The sequence below is a fragment of the Haliaeetus albicilla genome, chromosome 22 (assembly GCF_947461875.1).
Source record: "Haliaeetus albicilla chromosome 22, bHalAlb1.1, whole genome shotgun sequence".
NCBI lineage: Eukaryota > Metazoa > Chordata > Aves > Accipitriformes > Accipitridae > Haliaeetus > Haliaeetus albicilla.
The window spans coordinates 6,934,382-6,954,845 of NC_091504.1; the positions used below are offsets into that span (position 1 = coordinate 6,934,382).

Below are 20,464 nucleotides of genomic sequence, written 5' to 3' on the forward strand. Positions count from 1 at the left end.
TGTCTACTAGAAGACATAATCAGATTTGATGGGGGTAGGATAAAGGTTCTCTGTAACTTAGCGAAAATCACTGTTTTTTTAACAGATGTGACTAACAGATTTAAAGAAAATTAAGATAATAAATCAGGTGCATAACCGAAAACAGGCTTCTGAAATGTCCTCAGGTTTTTCTGACTCTGGGGTTCCTAAGTCATTGTAGTAAAGCAAGTGGGATACGGCAGATGTTACCAGCTTGGGGTACACTAAGCATGACTGCTCAACCAAAATTGACAGTGGCTCCCTGGCTCAGGATATACATTCAATGCATTCCTGTTCCTTAGTCCCCCTCCCATCCCTTGCGCTCTTCTGCTTCCTCACACACTCCTTTGCCCAAAAATCAGTGCTTGCCTGATCTCACTTAAATATATATTGCTGGCTGGGGTTAAACCACAACATAGAGCTATTTAAAGAACTAAGACAGCAAAAAATGAAGTCACAAAAAAAAAAAAAAAAGGCGGAGGGGGACACAACCCAGAATCTGCTGGTTTAGCTCCTATGTAACAAATGCAGAGTGAAAGAAGCACATTGCATGTTTCCTGAAATCAAATCTAGATAACCTCTTATGAGCTATTTCCAGGTAGTTTTATAGGAGAATGCTGGGAACAGGACTACAGAAACAAATACCGGATTTATCCAAAATCATAAAGGAAAGATGCTGAACAGAATATTATTCCAAGATCACACCAACCTTCTAGAAACAACTAACAGCATAAGAATTTTCTTACAACTTAAACATCAGAATGACATCTAAAAATCAGCTCTGAATGAAGTTAATGACAAACTGACTATTCCAAAACAACTAGTTATAGCAGATAAATGTGCTGCCTGCAGAGAGATGACTATCTATTCTCAACCAAAATATTCTAGTATTGACAGACACAGCTTCACAAAAATCTGCTCTAGATAATTTTGGACTGTTACCAGTGAATCCCAGTCAACAGTGGAATCTAAAAAAGAGTGATGAAATGCATTTTTACTTTCACCTGCTCATTCTCTTTAATTTTTATACTGGTTTGCATTATACCCTAAGGATTCTTAACAAAAGCCTTATACGCATAAAATGTTGCCAATATTATGTAAGAGTTGTCTCATAAAAGCGTAAGATGTAAGACAGAAGCATGAGACCTGGCAACCAGAATCAGCTGAGAATTATGTCCTTACAGAGGGAGGTACTTTGCCCTACATACACTAGAAACTACCATTCAAAAAAAGAAAGCAGAACATAGAATTTGGAATATATAATGTAAAAAAAAAATACAGATTGTTGTAAAAATCGCACATTTAGCAACCAAAATTCTTTGCTTATTCCATGTCCCCTTTCTGGACTGGAATGGTATGCAGAGACAACGTACCTTCATGGTTGGGTCCTTCTCTACTAGTGGGCGACAATATACAGGCACGGGGACGTTTTTCATGCGAGTGTCTTCTTGACCACCATTGGGACTCAGCTGTGGGGGAAGAGAAGACGAAAAAGGCAGTACAAAGCTGTAAACACCAGGCTATGGTAAGAGAGATGTAAGCAATATGGCAGAACCGAGCTCACAAGATGGGTGCTGCTGAGGCTTCATCTCACATCTTGTATGAAACAGTCCCTACAGGGATGGGAGCAGCCTACCCAAGAGACTGCATCTCTCACCATGATACATGGCCCCAGTTATGGTCAACAGAGGCTATACGCTGCACTGCTGATGGAGAAAGGGTTGTTAACAGATGCTCCCTGCGAAGAAGTCAGAACACTGGCGTTCCCTTCCACCATGGCCTGAAACTCATCCACTCTCAAGCCACGCTGCTAGACTCCTTCCTTTCAGGTGGTCTTTGACCAGTTAAATGAGTCATAGGACAATAAATGAGGCTGATGACATGATTTTGTATTACTGCTGGGGAGAAGTGGGAGCAAACTGGATTGCATTTGGTTTTTATACCAAATGATTAGTAAAGTTCTCAGAGTATAAATGAAATATCTAATATTCAAGCCCAATTACAATAACAAAGGAAATAAAAACAAGTACTGGGCTCTGGACAAAGAAGATTGAGTACTTTCGGTTTAGGGTAGGTTCTTTCAGCATGTTCATGCAGAGCAATGCCCCCTCCACTGACTTTGGTGGAGACACAGAAAAGATTAATTTGATCTGTGCCTACAATTATCATACAAATAAAATATGCATATGACACCTCTAAATGAAATATTTAAGGATTAAGGCTAAGGTTGCCAGTGGGAGAGTTAGATCTTCACTGGTCTCACTGTGGCAGATGATGTCCCCTCAGCCTGTCCAGAGAGTGGTCCCTACCTGCTTGTACTTGGCAGGGAGGCTCCAGCCGCAGGCCTGCAATCGCCCGTCATCGTTCCGCACGTGCTCCCGGACCTGGCGGTATTGCTCGCGTTTCTGCTCACGACGTGCTGAGGACGTACAGTCACTGAGGAGAAAAGCAACAGCGTTACTTCTCGACCTATAGTTAAAAACAGAAGCTGAAGGTTAAGGGAGTGTTGTCAAAGCAGGGGAGACAAAGCAAACCAAATTCATCTTTGAAAACAGATGCAGGAAACCAGAGAGAGAAAAACCCAGTTAAGAAGCAGACATAGGCATCCCTAATCTGTAACTCCCTGTTACCTGAGCAATGTGGCAGGCCAAATCATTGTCATCCCCACTTCAGTGCCCCAAAAGCCCTTCAGAAACAGGGAATCAACCTTCCATAAGACCTATGAATCCATGAAATTACACCAATTTTTGCTTAGCTGTTACAATTTACTGATCTAATGTCTGCATCAGGAAGGCATTTTGAGTTCTTCCCTTCTTCATTATAGTCAACTATTTGTTTTTCTGTCCATTTTAAAGCTTTCTTTGATGACAAGGAAAATATGCACTAAATGCTGTTGAAACTGCTCGTTTCAACAGAACAACTCCAGCTTTGCACTGGCAAAGGTTAAAACAAAAATTAATCTGTGAGCTCTTAAGATATGTTTTAATATAAACAAAGGCTGTTTTAATATCAGTTCCAGCTCTCAATAGGTTTTTAAAGTATCATTCCAAGGTAAGAACAACATCAGCAAAAAAATCCAACCCAAACCAAAAACCCCTACACACACACACATAATGACATATATACTTAAAACAAAAACAACCCCCTGCTAGAACAGAACACTTCCCTGCACATGCTTCCTCCCCTGTGGAGAGGATGAGAGAACAAACAGCTTCTGACAGTGGTTAGTCACATCGTTTAATGCACTGCTGACAAGCACTCTGACACCACATAATGACTATGATATTGTAATCAGATAAAAGGAACAGAATAAAGGCAGAGGGTATCTATAAAATACAAAGTTATCCTTATAAAGACAATCTCTCTTCTCCTGATCTATCACCTTTCCAACACATCCTTCTTACTACAGAAATTATAATACTTTACCATCACATTCTCCATAGTCCTTCCACAAAAACATACTACGTATGAAACTACAGCCTCATAATGGTAGAACACATGCTTCTGAAGTCAAGTAAAGCACAGAAGAATTTTATTCCTTCATGTCAGAGACATAAAAGATAGGGAGAAGACTCTGCAGTAGCAACACTTAGAGGCTCTTTTTTAGCATAGTTAAGATTAAAACCAAATATAACCTAATGTGCTGTTGAGACAACTTTTGTCTTCACCTAAACTCCTTGTCAACAGGGTTGGGCAAGACACTCCATCCTGCTGTCCCAATGCTGCCATCACACTCTACCACAAAAGACTTACTTCACTCTATAACGCAGTCTGCAAATACGAGTGCAGAACAAGGGCTGAGGCCAACTCAAGCCTACAGTAGTCCCTGCCAAGATGAATCATCATGGCCTAGAAAGCCACAGCAGCGATATGTTTGGGAGGACAAAGTTTGCTGAGCCCATCCATGTGGTAACTGATGAGCAAAAGGTCAGGGAGATAAACCACAAGAGACAGAAACGTGTTAACACCACACAGACTTTTTTAAAAGCGGAAAACAGCTTATTTTAAGAAAATTAAAATTAAAATAAAACAGCTATTTGGGAGAGCTGCAGGGGGACCTGGCTTGGCACACAGCAGGCAACTCACTCTTCAGGGAAGAACTCTAGGGTGCGGCTGCCAGAGGAGATCTGGCACATGGTGTGACTGCGACGCTGGCTGAACCCTGCTGTTGTTGGAGACTTGTAGTGGATGTTCACAGATGGGTAGGTCCTCTTTGCTGGAGGGGGACTCGAGGAAGAGCTGAACAGACGGCTAAAGCTAGGGACAGAAAAAGCCAACAAATATGAGAAAAGGTGCCTGGGGAGACACCACACCATAGGATTCACAACAGGGGAAGCAAGAAGTATGCAATCAGGGGCTGTAAGCCCTTCATGAAAACTGCCCTACTTCAAACACAGAGCTAAGCCTTCAGTTTGATTGACATATGGTGCTTTTAGCTTCCAGAAACAGATACCATCTGAAAACAGCCCTTTATTAAAACTGATTGTGAGTCTATGTATGTTTCCATTCCAGGGTACTCATGATCTTCTTCAGCTTGTAAAACAAAACCAATGTGGATGTTCAGATCTGATTCTAATTTCGCTAAGGACAAAGGAAGCCCTTGAAGGCAAAAAGGTTCAGCTAACAACACCTTAAGTTGACATTTCATTAACATCAGAATCTATTACGTTGCTGCCTAAAGTAGAAATGGCAATGCTTCCCCTTTTCTTAATCTTACACAAACCATCAAAGAACTTACAACTGCCAAATGGTGGATTTCTTCTTCTCCTGGACGGACGGGTGCTCACGGGAAGCTCTAAGGACAAACACAGCAGAAGCAAGTTAATTTCAGCATCTCATACCCAAGCTTCTGCCAACCAGCAGGTCATTTCCGTCAAGGAAGCCATGTTAAAATTCAGAATTCATTCTAACATGTTACAAGACACAACAGAGGAAGTGACATGCACCAGTCTTTAATGTGAGCACACCCAACCACTTTATGTTTCAATGTTGACATGAAGTGCAAGTGTGTTCAATTAGAAGTTTTATCAACTCCCTGCAGCATTATTATTCTCACAGTACTAGTCTGGTAACTACAAACCCCAGCATTATATTCACTTCAAGCCATAGCCTTTAGCATTCATTAATTAGAAGCAACCCTCTTCCTTACATCTCATCCTAGCTTAATTAGCATACAAGAAACAAGCAAGACAAACAATGGCCCAGTGTCTCCAAATAAGGATGGCAACTCGAGATTTGCAGCCCAGGTTCAGGAATAAGAGAGAAAGCATTAGGTATTAGGAGAGAAGCATCTACAATTTGGAAAACTTTCAGCACTTCTTGACCCATATCTTGGTAGGGGTTCCATTGACCACAAAGTCAAACATGGCCAGGTTCTGTCCTAAATGGGAATGTTCACTAACACCCGGTCTCACCTGATCATCTCTGTCCACCGGACAGCCTCCTGGAGCTCCATCAACCTCTCTTTGTATTGATTGCGCTCCATCAGAACCCGGGCCATTTCCACACGGGTGAAGCGGCGGCGCTGAGCTATGGGAATGTTGTCCTGCAGGGGGGAGGAGCACTGCTTCAGCCAACAAAAGATGGAAGGGGATTGATGTTAGTACAGGGCAAGTCAGGAGACAGAAAGACACATTTGTTAGTTCTCCCGTTCTGTTTGATTACCCCCTGACCTCCCCGTAGGAGGCGTTCATTCTAGACGAGTGAGCTCCAAACTATGGCCCGTGGACCTCTGGGGTGTTCTGCAAACCCGTGGAAACTGAAAAGCCCACCCAGAGACTACTGCCAGCAAGGTGCTTTGATAGTCTGCAAGGAATTATGAGAGTTGACTGTGGTCCATTGGTCCAGAAAGTTTGGAAAACAAAGTTTTAGTTCATTAGCAAATTCAGTCACTAACAGCAGGGAGCACCATGTAATGCCATCCATCCCCTCAAGAGGACTGGGAAGGAGGCATCCTGTTAGTACACGCTGATAAAGGTGCAGGGCACTAGAAACTAAAGAAAGGCCTTTTCCTCTTTGGTGACACAACTTGGCTTTCCAATGAGCGCACATGCAGCTTTGGGTTAGGTGGCAATAGGAATGAGATTCTGTTTGTCTCTTTTGAGGAGTGGAAAATGAGAGCAACATGGCTAAACTGGGGGGACTATCTGCCCAAAAAGAATTTGTAAGGATTTTGGGAACTCGTTACTAGGAAGCAGCACTGCATTGTGCCTAGACTGTGGCAATTCCCAAGCTCAGCCTGGCTGGTGAGTACTGCTGAGAGCTGGAATAGCACAAATTAACCAAGTCCCTCTCCAGCCTCCCTGGACTTGGAATCAACCTGTATGACCAGTCAGAACAAGACCCGTATAAATTAAAAGGAATTTCACAAACTTTTTTTTTTTTAATTTAAAAAAAACCACCTCCTGTCAGTTCAGCTTAGAAGAAATCTAGTCCTCTTCAGCATCTCACAAGCACAACTTGAAAATTTTCCCATCTACCTAAATTCTCAACAGACCAAGTTCACCTCAGTTAAGCCAAGAGAATTAGCTAGAATTGAACCTGCTCCAATACCTTTTACAAAGTAAGAACACAGTAGTATTGAAAAGAAGTGTATCTAATTCCTTGTCCTAGCAGAGTGACATTTGCAAGGAAAATCTCTGTTACCACTTTGGTTTGCCTTTTTTTTTTGGCTACAGTTGGTCTTTGTTGAAAAGCCTCTACCTCAGCCAAAACTGTCTGAAGAGCTGTCATACAAGAACAGTCCATGAGCCTTTTTTGCCTGTATCCTGTAACAGGCCGTACTGGCTTATGTAAAAGAAATAATGAGGAAAACAATGCCGCAAGATTAGATTACAGAACTAACAAAAGAAGGCAGTTATGGCTGCAAAGCTTTCTGCATAACCTGGATTTCACTGCACAATGTCCTCACAGCTTACAGCTTCACTGTCAATGGGGAGAAAAGCTCTTCTGGAGAAGCCTGACTATTGCGAGACCCCAAAAGAAACCACACTGTACACTAGACTGTAATTCAAAATTAGGGAGAACCAGATAAAATGCAAAGGTGCTGAGCAGGGCACTGCTCTAGCACCACTCTGCAGAAGCCACATTGTGCACAGTATTGCCACTGTGTTGGCTGCTCATCTTTGTCAAACTATGGTTTGAAAGTCATATGAAGAGGTAATGTCATGACACCTGCCTATTAGCAATGCTCATCACCAACAACCCGCAGTTCACCAGCTTTGCCCTCATCATTAATGAGGGCAGGTCAATCTGCATCTCAGGACTCATACATATGAAGTAATATAGAGTAAGTATATAAACCCCCTTTCCCCGCAGGCATTTTAGTAATGTAATATACCAATTCTGTACAGAGATAGCTGCTTACATCCTCCACCTCCTCTTTGGGTTCTCGTCGGGCAACAATCGCTTCAGATTTCACTCTAGGAAACAGGAAGAAAGGCATCAAACCAGTAAGTGATACCATGGCTGGCCGTGAGGTGTTTTGGAAAGAGAACCATCTATGGGAAGGTCTGTTTGCATGCATCACAAGGAAACGTTTTCAAACTGCGAGCTAAGTGTACAAATTATGAGATGCTTCTCTGATAAGTTCTCTTCTCTCTTGCAGCATGTTACTCTGAACAGCTTCACCAACATCACCCCATTTCTTTGGAATATTTTATGTGAGCACCAAAATACTGACCACTGGAATGGACCAGCCAATTTCTATTTCACAGCCATGATCTATTTCAAATGTTTGATGAGATCTTAACCACGGGAAAACTGAGCCATTATCGGCAGTGAAAATGTTGGCTTAGGTTCTCCTTCTGGGCTGCTTCTGTTTTCAATGCAGTGAAAAAAACCTCTAACGTGAAGGACAGTTTGCCGCAATGGTAAAGAAGAGAACACTAAATCTGTGTTAATAAAACACTTAAAGTACTTATCTGAGTGCTTTTAATTTTTTTAAACTCCATACCAAGGTGCAGGCGTGCAGTTCCATTTGAATTACAAGCACTTTTATTAACAGCAAAGACACTGCAGAAAAAAAATGGTCTCCAACTCCTAGAAAGGCATGCTTGCCAGTTAAAAGTCCATGTCCCTACTGCATAATATATTATATATATTATGTATATCATGAGAGACTCAAAAAGACATTTTAAAAAATCAGACCTATTTCCGCTGCTTGTGAGACTACTTTCATTTCAGACATTTTGAACAACAGAGACCAGTCTGTGTTATTCTTGGTGATTCTGTGCTCAGATTAGAGAGGCAACCTCCCAGATTCCAGCTGCAAAATAAACACTGTCATCTGAATTGAGAAACCACAGTGCAACGTACAACTAGTCAAAAATGTAATTATGTTGCTTTGAGCCCCATAGGGCATCTTTAGTTTTATGGATGTGAAATCATCACAGGCTTTGCTAGGCATTCAGCCTTCGGTTTCTCTAGTATGAGTGGAAAATAAGAAACGGGATCTCTCCAACTGTGCATAAGACTTTAAAATCTCTTCTGCCTTTTCTTCTCATTCTTAACTTGACCAATGAAACAATTAACAATGCTGGCATTTAGATATTGTTTCTGGGAATCTGTATTAGCTCTTTCATTAAGTGAATGGGCATTCATTCTTCTCAGAGCTGTCTTAGCTGCTGCGAGGATCAAGCTCTTGACAGTTTCCTTCAAAACTACTGGTTTTGAAATTCCTTTTTTTAAATTTTTTAAATTTTTTTTTCAAATTGAAACTCTGAACGCTTCACTCCAGGGAGCCTGGATTTGCAGTTGCTGCTGTAGAACCCTAGGCCTGGGGAGTTAAATTCTGTGGTTTTTCTAAGGTTCAATAATCCATTTCAATCCAATAAAAATAACACAACACTGAGATACTGTTAGTATCTCAGCCACCTACAATCAGCCTTGAAGTGCTCTGTAAGGTACCTTTGAATTCCAGTGCTAACCTCCATAAGGGAAACAGCAAAACTAACAGAGGAGGTGGGTTTATCACTCATGTCCTCCCAGCTCCCTGGGGCAGGGTGTGAATCACTCACCTTTTCAGCTCCTCCTCCAGCTCCTTGACTCTGGTTTCCATTTTGGCTTTGGCCTGCTTTGTTGCTTCAAGCTCTCCCTTCAGCACTTCTTGCTCTCCAGACAGCTGGTCCACCTTGGCAATCAAATCATTCTTCACAACGTTCAAAGCATTTCTTAAAGGTGTGAAAGGGACAATAAGAAAAATGCCCAAACCAAGCAGCTGTCCGTAAGACAGACCTGAAACTAAAGTCACAGGCACTACAAGGAGAGTTGAAATGAGTGTACTTAAAACAATTCAGTCCAGCTATAACTCATGGAAAAGTAGGTTTTGGCAAGAAGGAGCTGCAGAAAAACACAGAAATCACCATAATTGGTCAGGATGAAGTTTGTCCAGTCCTGTATCCTGACTGATAGACCAACATCTCCTTAAGAAGATGGCAGAATACTGCAGAAAGCAGGTGTAGGGTAACTTATCACCCGCATAAGGTTCAAATCTATTTTTAACAGAATGAAGGTCTGAAATACACCTTTCAGAACTGCTGTTATCTGCAGATGTGGGTAATTGTGGATGATGGTGACATAAATAAGCGTTTCCAATCAGCTCTGATATATTTTAAAATCTTTAAAATCAGCAGCTTCCTATCATAGTAAGTTGTCCAACTCTCCCCTGGGAGTACTTTGCCTTCCTCTTCCTAGCTGCTTAGCTTTAGTATCTGGTTTGCCAGCCTTTCTCAAAAAGTAAGTCCATTACACTGGTCTCCTTTATCAACTATTAAATTGTTGAAAACTTCTCAATAGTAAGAAAATTTTCTTTGCAAATAGCAAACCTTGCAAATAAAAACTTTATAAACAGCAATATCCTCACAGAGGCTCAGACCCACACTAGATTCCCACTGAAGTTAATGAAAAGCTTGCCACTGATTTCAGTTGGGATCAGACCCTACAAGCACGTGCCCAGAGACCTCACCCAAGTGCCTGCAGAAAAACAGTTAGGAAAGTCGCTCAGAAGAGCAATTCCTCTTCTACAACTGAAGGAACAACAAGTACTCAAGAGAACCCATTAGATGAATGAGCAAGCCCCTGTGAGGCAGAAGTTCTGGCCAAGACCTACTTTCAAGATGACATCTCATTTATAACTAGGCAGGCAGTTCAGAGCACACAACAGTTCCTTACTTGGTCTCCAGTAGCTGCGAGTTCTCCAACAGCAGATTCCCCACTTCTTTGCCCATTCCTGAAAAGAAAGGCCACGCAGTTTTCACCTGCTCTCCTAGAAATATGAAGCTTGTGTGGCACTGCCTGACTCGTGCTTGAGGAAGAGAAATCACTTTTGTTAGGCTTCCCTAGGCTTCTGTGCCTGCTGTGGAGAGTAGAGTGCCTCTTGCTGAAAGACCATGCAGCACAAGCAAAGACACTCACGTGTCCTTTTGTAAAGAGCCCAAATGCAGACCTAGCTTTTTACCCCAACTTTCACAGACTCCCTTGAGAGGGACAGAGAGGAGAGCTTCACTAATGCCAATTAGGGAAAGTCAAGTCAGTAACTCCCGGTTCAGCCATGAGCTATTGCAACCATTTTTTATCATCACGCATACAGAAAAAAGGTGGAAGTTCATGGGGTTTTCACAGAGGACAGCAGAACACTGTCCAAATTGCTAACCAGATCTGCACATCAGTGATTTTCTTTCTTTCTTAGTATAAGCCAAATCTTCTGTTTCTCAGTACAGATTTGGGGTAATGGTTGCGACCGGTTTCATGCACATGAAAGGCTTCCCATTATCAGCCTTCCACTAGAGCAATTTTAATAGGACTTTAGATTGTCCATTGTGCTATCTACCTTTAACAGTTTTCTCATAGATGTTTACAATCTGAAGTCTCAGTCCCATCACTTAAGACCCACAGTCAAGAAAACATCTACATCAGACACACTGCACTTGCACTTGGGCATCAACGTACGACTGCAATACGCAGATTGGGTTGCAAGCACTTTGAAAACTGGGGCTAAGAGTCAAGGTCGAATTCAGTATTGCATAAAACCAAACGGAAAGGAATTTAGGGACCAAAAGCACATCTGGATTGTTTCCTGCTGCCAGGGACTTGCTTGCTTCCAGGGTCAGCTTCTGTCTTACAGGTGGGAATAGAGGCTACCCGAGAACTAAAGGCAAAGAGGCCTCTCCCTGTCGGGGGACAGTGCTGAGGGTTGCAGCTCATTTCTCACCACAGGTCCCAGAGCATGAAGAAGTCTCACAACCATCAGTGTTTGTGCTGAAGTGCTCCTTGTCCTGCCCTCTGAACTACCTCTTCCTTTGCAGCAAAGACATCGACAGTTTTCATGATCCATTATTTGCTGATTAATTAATATTTGCAATAAAATAAAACCAACACAAACTTAAGTAAATGGAAGTTAGAGAAACATGGTAGCGTACAAGAAGTGAGAACACATCACAACACTCCAACATACAGATCCTCTTCCCACAGTTAAATGGGATGAATTTATGATGGCAAAAGCAAATTCCCAGCAAGAATGAGTAAGAAGCAGCATTTTCAAATAACTTTTGAAAAATTAGTAGACAGATAATTAATCACTTTGATGTTTCAGGCAATGTGTTCTTTGGATTCTGTGTCAAAGAATATTGCAAACAGCAAAAACGTGAGAGACACTAACTGCAGTGTAAACTGAAGCGTATTTTTGGTTTGGTAAGGTGAATGACCTATAGTCCTTTCTTTTGTGGCATGCCATATGTTGATTGGAAGACCAAGAAGTCACCTGTTTATTAAATTATTTTCTTGTTCCTTTTTAGCGATTCTACAAATTATCAAATAAATATTTAGCCAGTAAGACATGAAAATGTCACAAGGACATTACAGGTGCTGAGGGACATCAAGGGAAAGAGTTCATTCCCAGTTTTTCTAGACTAAATCCTTTTCTTTCCCATCCTTGAGTCATCTATCCCTCTCTGTGGCTGTTTTGGGGAGAGAAAGGAACTGTGGTGAAGAGGGTGAGCTATCATGCCAAAACTAAAAGCCATGCAGTGTCCCAACCATCAGTATCCTCACCACAGCTTCTACCTTATTTGTGTGTGACATAGTGACAGCCCAATGCTTCAGCCAGTGAGAGGTCTGAAGGGCTAGCCTTGAAAAAAGAAATGGATGAAGCCTCCCAGAGCCATAGAATGGACACTACGAGATAACCTTATGCAGGCTGTAACGGGAAAGCCCTGCTCAAAGGAAAAAAAAACCACTGTGGAGTTACTAAAAGGAGATGTCTTCACCCCTTTGTAATATGGAGCAAAGGGAAGAAAGGTCTGGAAAGAGCCCTGTCTAACAGAGCCCATCCTACACTGTCCAATCTCCCATAGCCAGGCAAATAGTGTGAAGCATCAAAGTGGATAATCAACTACAAGAAATAGAGGAGAATCCCCAAACCACCACTACTGACCAGCTGCGTCCTGCTTCTTGGAGAGGTGATACCACCATCACAAAAAAACAAACCAAGGTAATGCAAGACATATGGAGGGATGTTGAGTGAATGTAAGAAATTTAGAAAAAAATGCACATTAAAAAAAAAAGAAAGAAAGGGAAAAAAAAAAATAAAAAAGGCCTTCGCCTTACCAAAGAAATCATCCCGTACTATGAGAGCCATCCCATACGAGAAAGGGAACAGAAAGAGATGGGGACAAAGGGGAAGAAAGGAAGAGAAAAAAAGCAGCCATTAAGTACCAGTCTGTAAATAGCAAACAGAGCAGCTCATCAGCATGTGTACATCTGTGTGTGGTGCCAGTATATGTGATGCTCAGTAGTAACTAATCTACACCTTGTTCTGCTGCAGCCCGGCCTAACAGGGATTTACAACCTGAGATGTCAGGACGAGCTTGAGATGAGCTCATCTGTTTCTTCCACCTTCACCATCTCCCCTGGACTCACGTCTTTGGGTTTCTCATCCCCACAACAGAGGTAGTTCAACAGACATTATGAACAGAGTGAGGGAAGGACAGGGGCAGGAGGAAAAACAAAAGCGGACGGGGGTGGATTTCAAAGCTCTCATCTGGCCTTTTTGCACAGGCCCAAATTCACCTCCACACTGTGACGAACTCCAACTCAACTTCAGCAGGAGGTTTTCTGACAAAGGACCATGAAAAAGTGGCTTACAGTAAAAACAGTTTGAACCAAAAGAAAGGATGATGCCATCCCTTTCTTTTGTAACCTCACAGAGCCAACACCAAGAGGTGCTGAGCAAAGCAATGTGAAAGAGCTCATCGCCACACAGCATTACGCTATCACGTCTGCCTAAGTCACCTGCCTTTACTACAGGGAAAACTTCATCCAATTTGCACTGAAATCAAGAGAGATCCCCTTGACTTCATCTGAAATTGCATCAGGGCCCAAGTGCATTTTATAGAAAGGTGCAAACCTTCTGATGACAGAGCATGGCCCTAAGGCAGTGAGTCTCCTTCACCAAAACCAAAGAGAGACCTATCACTTGAACTCCTGCCAGAAAGGCAAAGCTTCCACAAACGAGAGGCTTTGCCACTCTAATCGATCAAGAAAGTGTCTTTAATGTCACTATAGCTATGCCAGAAGAGGGCCAGTATGCATCAACTAACCCACAGCAGCCATCATGCACATGGAGGGATTCCTCACAGCATGGTTCACTGAGAGGACGGTGGGACACTAACTCAGTCCTGTGCCCACCCGAGCTCTGCTCCAAGCACAGCACCTGTCCTGACAGAAAAAAAACCACTTTCAGCCCCAAGAGCTTAAGTGACAGGCCAGTGTAACACAGTGGAGCAAACCTGCAGAAAGCCACACAAGAAAAGCTTATTGAAATGCAGCAGGTGTGTGAGCACAGAGCGGGGACGTTCTGCTGCCCAGGGACCCACCGGTGCAAGGCAACCAAGCGAGGCGAAGGTGGGAGAAGTCTGCAAAGCCAACTGTGTTTGGACAAGAGCAGGGGAGTATCACACGTGTATACCACGTCGTTCGACCTCAACAAGGAAAAAAGAAACAAGAAAGGAAACTGAGCAGGAGATACACACCTGAGAACTCCCCTATGGGCCATGTCCAGCGAAGCACAGAGAGACAAGGGAAAAAAGGAAGTGAAAAAAGGATCAATCAGTGACTGAAACCAACAAAATAAAAATTTTGTTAAAAAAAAATTAACAATGATTCAGCCATTTCAATGTCAAAAGGCATGAAATAGTAAGGACAGGACCTGCCATGACTGTAGATGGCATGACTCTACATACAGGACATAAAAAAATTAAGGGAAGGTAACCTGTGGTACAACTGCAACCACATGCCTCAGCTACCCCCAGATTTCCAGACATGAAACTCAGGCAATCACATCTTTCTGGACTGGATAAACCTTTGTTTTCTGTTTATTTTCTCTTTATTTAGTCGTGTATTGCTAAATGGAGAACAGCTAGCTCCTACTATGTTCTCATTTCCCCTCCCCTTGTGATTTTAGCAAGTAGATAATCTGATAATAAATGTGCTCTTCAGTGATACTTCAGCTTGCAAAAGGCAATTAGTTGCATTTAAAAACTTTTTTCTTTTTTACTGGGACTCAGTTTGAAAATCTCATTTCAACTTCTGTACAAAAAAACTATACATAAACTTACCACTAATATGGCTGAATTTCTGTCTTCACCACAAAACCCCTGTTATTTGAAGGGAGGTTTTAATCTCCAAAGCAAACACAGTTGGGCATCCTAAAACTGAAAGGAAGGACCTGCCATGGCGCACAACCAAACTGCTAGCGCTCCTTCACGTTCAGAAACTCTTGGGATAGGGAAAAGCAGGAAGGGGGAAATGGGAGAAGGGGGAGCCTACCCAGGGTCGGGAGGTAAGAACCTGCGATTAACAAGTGAATATGCAGGAAAACAGTCAACTAGTGTTCCTAAGGCTGTAGTAGAGAAAGAAGGGAATTTGTTCTACAATTACCACTAGTAAATAATTGTTCTCACTCCACACTTTTTTCCAGAATACTTCCTATACAAACTCATGTATGTAAAGCAGTATTAGAGGCAGGGGGGGAGACCCACATATTTTATTTATTATTTTATATTCAAAAATTTCAATGAAGAGTGCCAATTTTGTACCAAGAGATGTTGTTTGCTTTGCAGATATCCAGAAGGAATGAGAGAGATTTTTCCATTCAAGAAAGAGACTTGCCTGCCAGCTACTGCTCAAGGATAATTTCTGTAAGATCCTTCTATTTTAAAGTCCTCTTTAATGAGATTTCTCTTTCTTTAAGAAACTGAGTCCAAAAGGAGAGAATATTCTTTGAAGACTGATTGCCAAGTTTTGAGAGAGACTTGAGGAAGTATTCAAATTTCAGTTAGGTGGGATAAACTTCATTAATTCTTTTGATTTACAGAGAGAAGTGAGCTCCAAATATGACCCAGAAAGAGAAAGGGCTCTTTTGGCTTGTGGGTTTCTTACATCACGTCCATAAAGCACAATTTCCTCTGTGGCTCTTCAGACTCAAAGGTACAGCAGGAAGAGAGAACAATTTACCCCACAAAAATGGCAAAATTTTGAATAATGTTGACAGATTTATCAGTACTAAGATCTAGCCTTTTGCTTCCACCTTTACCAGACTTTCTTAGTGCCTTCTATTGCAAAAAGCCAAAAAAAAAAAAAAAAAAAAAGGTACAAATCTCATTTCTCGGTCAGAGACATGACCTCCAACATCTCTCTCTGCCTTCCTCCCTTTGTACAATCCTGGCAACATGTGTGTTCATTTTAAAGAACACTTTTATGTTGACAGAGTCAGTAGCCAGAACTTAAGAAAAGGATTAATTAGATTAACATTTCTCACAGGACTACCTGATTTCATCACAGCCCAACTCCCAGGTTTGAAAAGAACCAGGAGAAGCCTTCCTATTCTGCTAGCCTGTTGTGCAATCACCTCCAAGAGTTTTGCTGCTCTGCTCAAACAAGAAAATTGTCCCAGCACAGAAATGTACTCTTCATAAGCCACACTATGTGGTCTTCATAAGCCACACTTACATGGGCACTGTTCAACAAAGTCTCTGTACTTTTTTATTACAAGTGGTAACTGCCAAACAACAGATGTCTTGCAACCCAAAATCAATCACTGGTCTTTGTGCAGCCTTACTACTGGAAGAGGTGAAGCACCCTTGACTTTAACTGAAACTGTGGTGATCAACCTTGCAAGGTTTGGGCAACTAAAATCTTTGGCCCTTTGAAAACAAGAGTCTGAATTTCTCACTCATCACTGGGTCAGACTACAGGGTAATCCAAAGGGGAAGTGGATTCCTGGAAGGCAGGCTTCCAGCAGTGGGAAACAGGTTGTCTGAAGCAGTTCATACCCCAAGCAAATCATCTTCTTGAATAGTAACTCTCAGAAGCTGACAATCCCTGATGCCCCAGCCATTTTGGGGAGAGAAGGAAAGCAGCAGTTGGCACAGTGATTAGTGAAAGACAGCCATATAATCAACCACATGCTCTCCCAGATAAGGAAGCACCCAAGGACCAAGATAAAATACATGGGCAAGATTATCAGTGTTTTTAATGCTTTGATTCTGCTAGTAAGAGAGTTCCCAATAACGTATGGGGGCTGGCTAACCAAAATTCATTCCACAGCAGGTAGATGAAGCTTTAACCATCACAAGTAGTTCCTACTGTCATCTTCACTTCAAGCAGGAGCCCCAGCCTTTCTGCAATGACTGCTAACATCCAGCTCATTCTCAAACCTGGGAATCTTGCTTTTCCTTCTGAATTCTTAATTTTTTAAGTATCTGCACACGTTGGCTCCAACTGCAGACAGAGAAAGCCTGTGCATTCATCCTGAATCTTCTGTAGATTTTTTTCTTCCAGCAGTCTTGAGTTGGAGGTGAAACAATGAATGTTGTAACACTTCAGGCAATGGTCATCAATCCATGCACGAGAGCTCTCTTGCATGTTGCAGGGCTAGCACCATGCTTCTAAAAAAAAAATCCAAGTCTATCCATATCAAAAAGGTATTGCAAGAATTCTGATGATAGTCTAGATCTTGTTCTTACATTCCAGTCACACTATAGCCTATAATAGTAACAACTTCACAGCTAATTTTGTCTTGGATAAAGCAAGAAGCATTGTATTAACCTCTTTCTAGTCTTCAGTCCATATCTCCATGGTTAAGTCTTCCATGAAAAGGGCAAAATCTATCCTCTCTGCAGAAACATACCCTTTTAGACGGTCCCAATACAAGAAGACTCATATTCAAAGTTGATGCAAGTATCTTCCTAATTTAGTTTCTGGAAAGGTGAACTGCTGCAAATCTGTGACATCATTCAGCTCATCCTGTTCTGGACATATATATAACCAAACTTAGAAGATTATCCTTGAGCAGCTCTTACATCAGTAATCACCAGAAAGGAAATGTACACTTTCAGATCAGATCTCTTGCTACTAAATGCATAAAAGGCATATTGTTGGAGTCCTCATGTCTCCTAAGGCTCCTTAAATCAAGCAGTAAAATGGAAACTGAGCTACACAGTTACAAACTTTGTCAGCTGCCTGTGTTGTCTGAGTATCAAAGACCTCTCATATTGTCCTGATTCAGGAAAACAGTCAGCAGGACTTAAGAACACACTTAAATTCTGTCATGAATTAGGTCTAGATACTCAAGAGTCCAACACCAAAAACTATGGCAGGGGCTCAGACTGCTACCTGAGGCAAAGCTGCTCCTCTGACTGCTTCAAAGTCCTAATCAGGAATATGGAATACAACCAGACTTCAGGTATTACAAGCTTCTTCAAAATCAGCCGAAGTACATTGCTACATCTCTCAGACTGACTATAAAAGGGTAAAAACTGCAACACAGACCATAATATTTCCATATAATTTAAACTTCAAAAACTTAACTAAAGGAGTTACTTTCTTGCAAATTTCAAACAAACTCTTTATTCCAAGTGAAACTGCTAGTGTGTAAAATTATGGGGGGGGGGGGGAATTTGGGGGAGGAAGCAGAAGGAGCAAATTTTGTCTTCAAACTGTTTGTGTGGGAGAATCCTATAGAAAAATAACTTATGCACATAAAGACAATCCAAATAAAAGTTACGCAACAATTTCAGTTAGGATAAGTAAGCATTACTGTACTGCAGGTACATATTTCAGTCACATAATGTCTCAATTTCCATGCCATTTTTTTAAAAGCTAAACATCCAAGTTCTGAAATACAAAGAGAATTTAAGTTCTTCTAGAAGCTTGATATAGTTGTCATTGTACCAGAGAAAACAGAATGGTTCTAAACAAGTTTTTACCTAGCAGATCTGCTCCTTCATCAACATCTCCGATAACCTCGGACCCTGCTGTGGAAAGTTCATGATACAGAGAGTCTGTGTTGATGCCAAATGCTTTGTTCACAATCCCCTGTGTTGGGCTGTTGTTGGAAGAAAAAAAAACCAAGGACTTTTGTTACTTGGCAACACTTAAGCTAGAACATTTCTCTCTGAAATACGGAATGCCCCAGCAATCAAAACCCTGAGAGCACATTGCACCTGTTCACCACGGGCTGATTCAGGGAATATATTGAGTAAAGAAAAAAGCATGTTTTATTCCCCATATCAAGGACAAGTACCCGTCATGCACAACCTCAAAGCTCGACCCCAGCTGACTTCCTTTTAAATCATAATAGTTAATGACTATTCAATATTTGATAGAAAAATTTCAACTCACAGAAGCTCTCACCTCTGACTTTTCAGACTGCAAGGATTCCCACACCCCTATCAATTTAGATAGTAACCTTAGATAGCAGTAAGATCAGATAAGGACTCAAATGTTGAAAACAGCAATGGTCTTTTGTTCTTCACCAATGAGTAAGTGAAATCAGCCTGAAGGGTTAGTTTCTTCTTTGGGTGAGTCTATGCACCAAAACGCTTCTTCACATGTCAGCAAAATGTATTTCATTAAAGGTAAATCAAAGTTAATGTTTTCTAATCATATCACACAGGAGCACATTTCTGCCTCTTAGTGACTTTGCTACCACCAAGAATCTTCTTGTATTTCTTGACAGTCTCATGGCTCAAACAGAAAACAGCTGTTATAGGAGGTGAGGGTGAGGCAACCTCTGGGATTGTCATTGCCTACTCTAAAAAAAGGTCTTAATGTGGGTATAAACACTTTTAAGTGCCCTGCCTTGTATGAAGGGAATGAGCCAGCATGAAGAGAGGCTGTGCAGTTTTTCCAGCAGTCTAACAGAAACGTCAGTACCACTGGAGATTATCTCAAGCTGCGTGGCTTCATACTTAGATGGATCAAGTCTTGGTGATAAAGCCAGGAGGTTACAAATGGGGGGTGGTAGCTGCCTCTGATATTGCAGAGTTACAGCACATTGCAGAGAAGAGAAAAAAAGATAGTGGTTTTTTTCAATTACAGAAAAATTACAGCTACCCAGATATCTGAGAGCACTGAGGAGTTACAAATGGGTGCCATGACTGCACCAGAATTAATCAGTTCATGCAGTCTAATGGGCAGCACAAGTGACAAGAAGCAACCAGCACTCAGTGTCTGACCTGAAGACCTAATTCAGCTTGAACCTACCTCTTCAGCAGTCAACTTTCAGAAGCTGTATATATTTCAGAAGCATTCTGCTTTTAAAGCAGCAAGCACACTGTTCAGCAGCTTGAGTTCGCTTGTGTCTCCTGCAGCTTTCAGTCTCGCTACCAGGATCAGGGACCACTGCCTGAAGATCTCCCGGTGCAGCAATCCTCTCCATTCTCTTCTTTTCCTTGGGTTTGACCAATTTTCGATCTGATCTCATCATCACTTTTGCCTTCCCCACACAGAGTTGTTTCAGCTACCTAGATTCCTCCTGCATCTGACCCTAAAAATTGTCCATGCATCCTACATATTCTGAGGGAAGGTCTAACTGTATGTGGTTTCACAGTTGAGAAATGCATCTGTTATTGCTGCTCATACCCTTCTCAATGAGAGTGCTTAACAGGGCAAATCCAGTCCAGATTTGGACTGTGAGAAAATCTTGCCTTCACTTTGTCAGGGTACTATCTTCTGCATACCTGTAAGAGCTAGGGGGTTATTTTTGCTGGTGTAGTGCCAAATTACCCACTGGATGAGGGTAAAAATTAATGAATCCTGTAAAATTAACCACCTGACCTTAGTAAAAATGAATCAAGGTACCTAGACTAATACATGCCTCACAGAAATACAGTGCCAAAATTAATAGCCTTTAGGGAGCCTGCCATTCAGCACAAAACAGGTGATGGATAGGAACCAGAGCAGCAGAGTAGTTCAGTAAAAGTCTGCTAGTTCAGAGAACTCTTGTCGAGGTCCCGAGTGCACTGATGGGTCAAAATTGCTCTGACCAGCCTCACCTAGGAAGAGCCCTTCAAACACTTCAAAAATTAACACTGAAAAAAGCTTGGGTTTTAGAAACTGAATTCAGAACTGATCTCTTGTTAGACAAATGCATCTTCTCCCTCCTCCT

General features: G+C 41.8%; 1 protein-coding gene across 30 annotated transcripts in view; it reads right to left on the reverse strand.

Moving 5' to 3' along the window:
• Positions 1 to 20,464, reverse strand: part of MAPK8IP3 (mitogen-activated protein kinase 8 interacting protein 3) — a 78,420-nt gene that overhangs the window by 15,099 nt on the left and 42,857 nt on the right. For 9 of the 30 annotated variants that reach the window (XM_069809500.1, XM_069809499.1, XM_069809493.1 and 6 more), the window contains 11 exons: positions 18,282 to 18,400; positions 14,046 to 14,057; positions 12,622 to 12,639; positions 10,189 to 10,246; positions 9,036 to 9,188; positions 7,358 to 7,439; positions 5,433 to 5,584; positions 4,757 to 4,813; positions 4,105 to 4,275; positions 2,328 to 2,454; positions 1,392 to 1,487 (listed from right to left, as the gene is read on the reverse strand). In XM_069809500.1, the coding sequence (XP_069665601.1) occupies positions 1,392 to 1,487; positions 2,328 to 2,454; positions 4,105 to 4,275; positions 4,757 to 4,813; positions 5,433 to 5,584; positions 7,358 to 7,439; positions 9,036 to 9,188; positions 10,189 to 10,246; positions 12,622 to 12,639; positions 14,046 to 14,057; positions 18,282 to 18,400 (1,045 nt within the window). The remainder of the gene's footprint in view (positions 1 to 1,391; positions 1,488 to 2,327; positions 2,455 to 4,104; positions 4,276 to 4,756; positions 4,814 to 5,432; positions 5,585 to 7,357; positions 7,440 to 9,035; positions 9,189 to 10,188; positions 10,247 to 12,621; positions 12,640 to 14,045; positions 14,058 to 18,281; positions 18,401 to 20,464) is intronic. The other 21 variants (XM_069809508.1, XM_069809505.1, XM_069809498.1 and 18 more) reach the window with 12 other exon arrangements.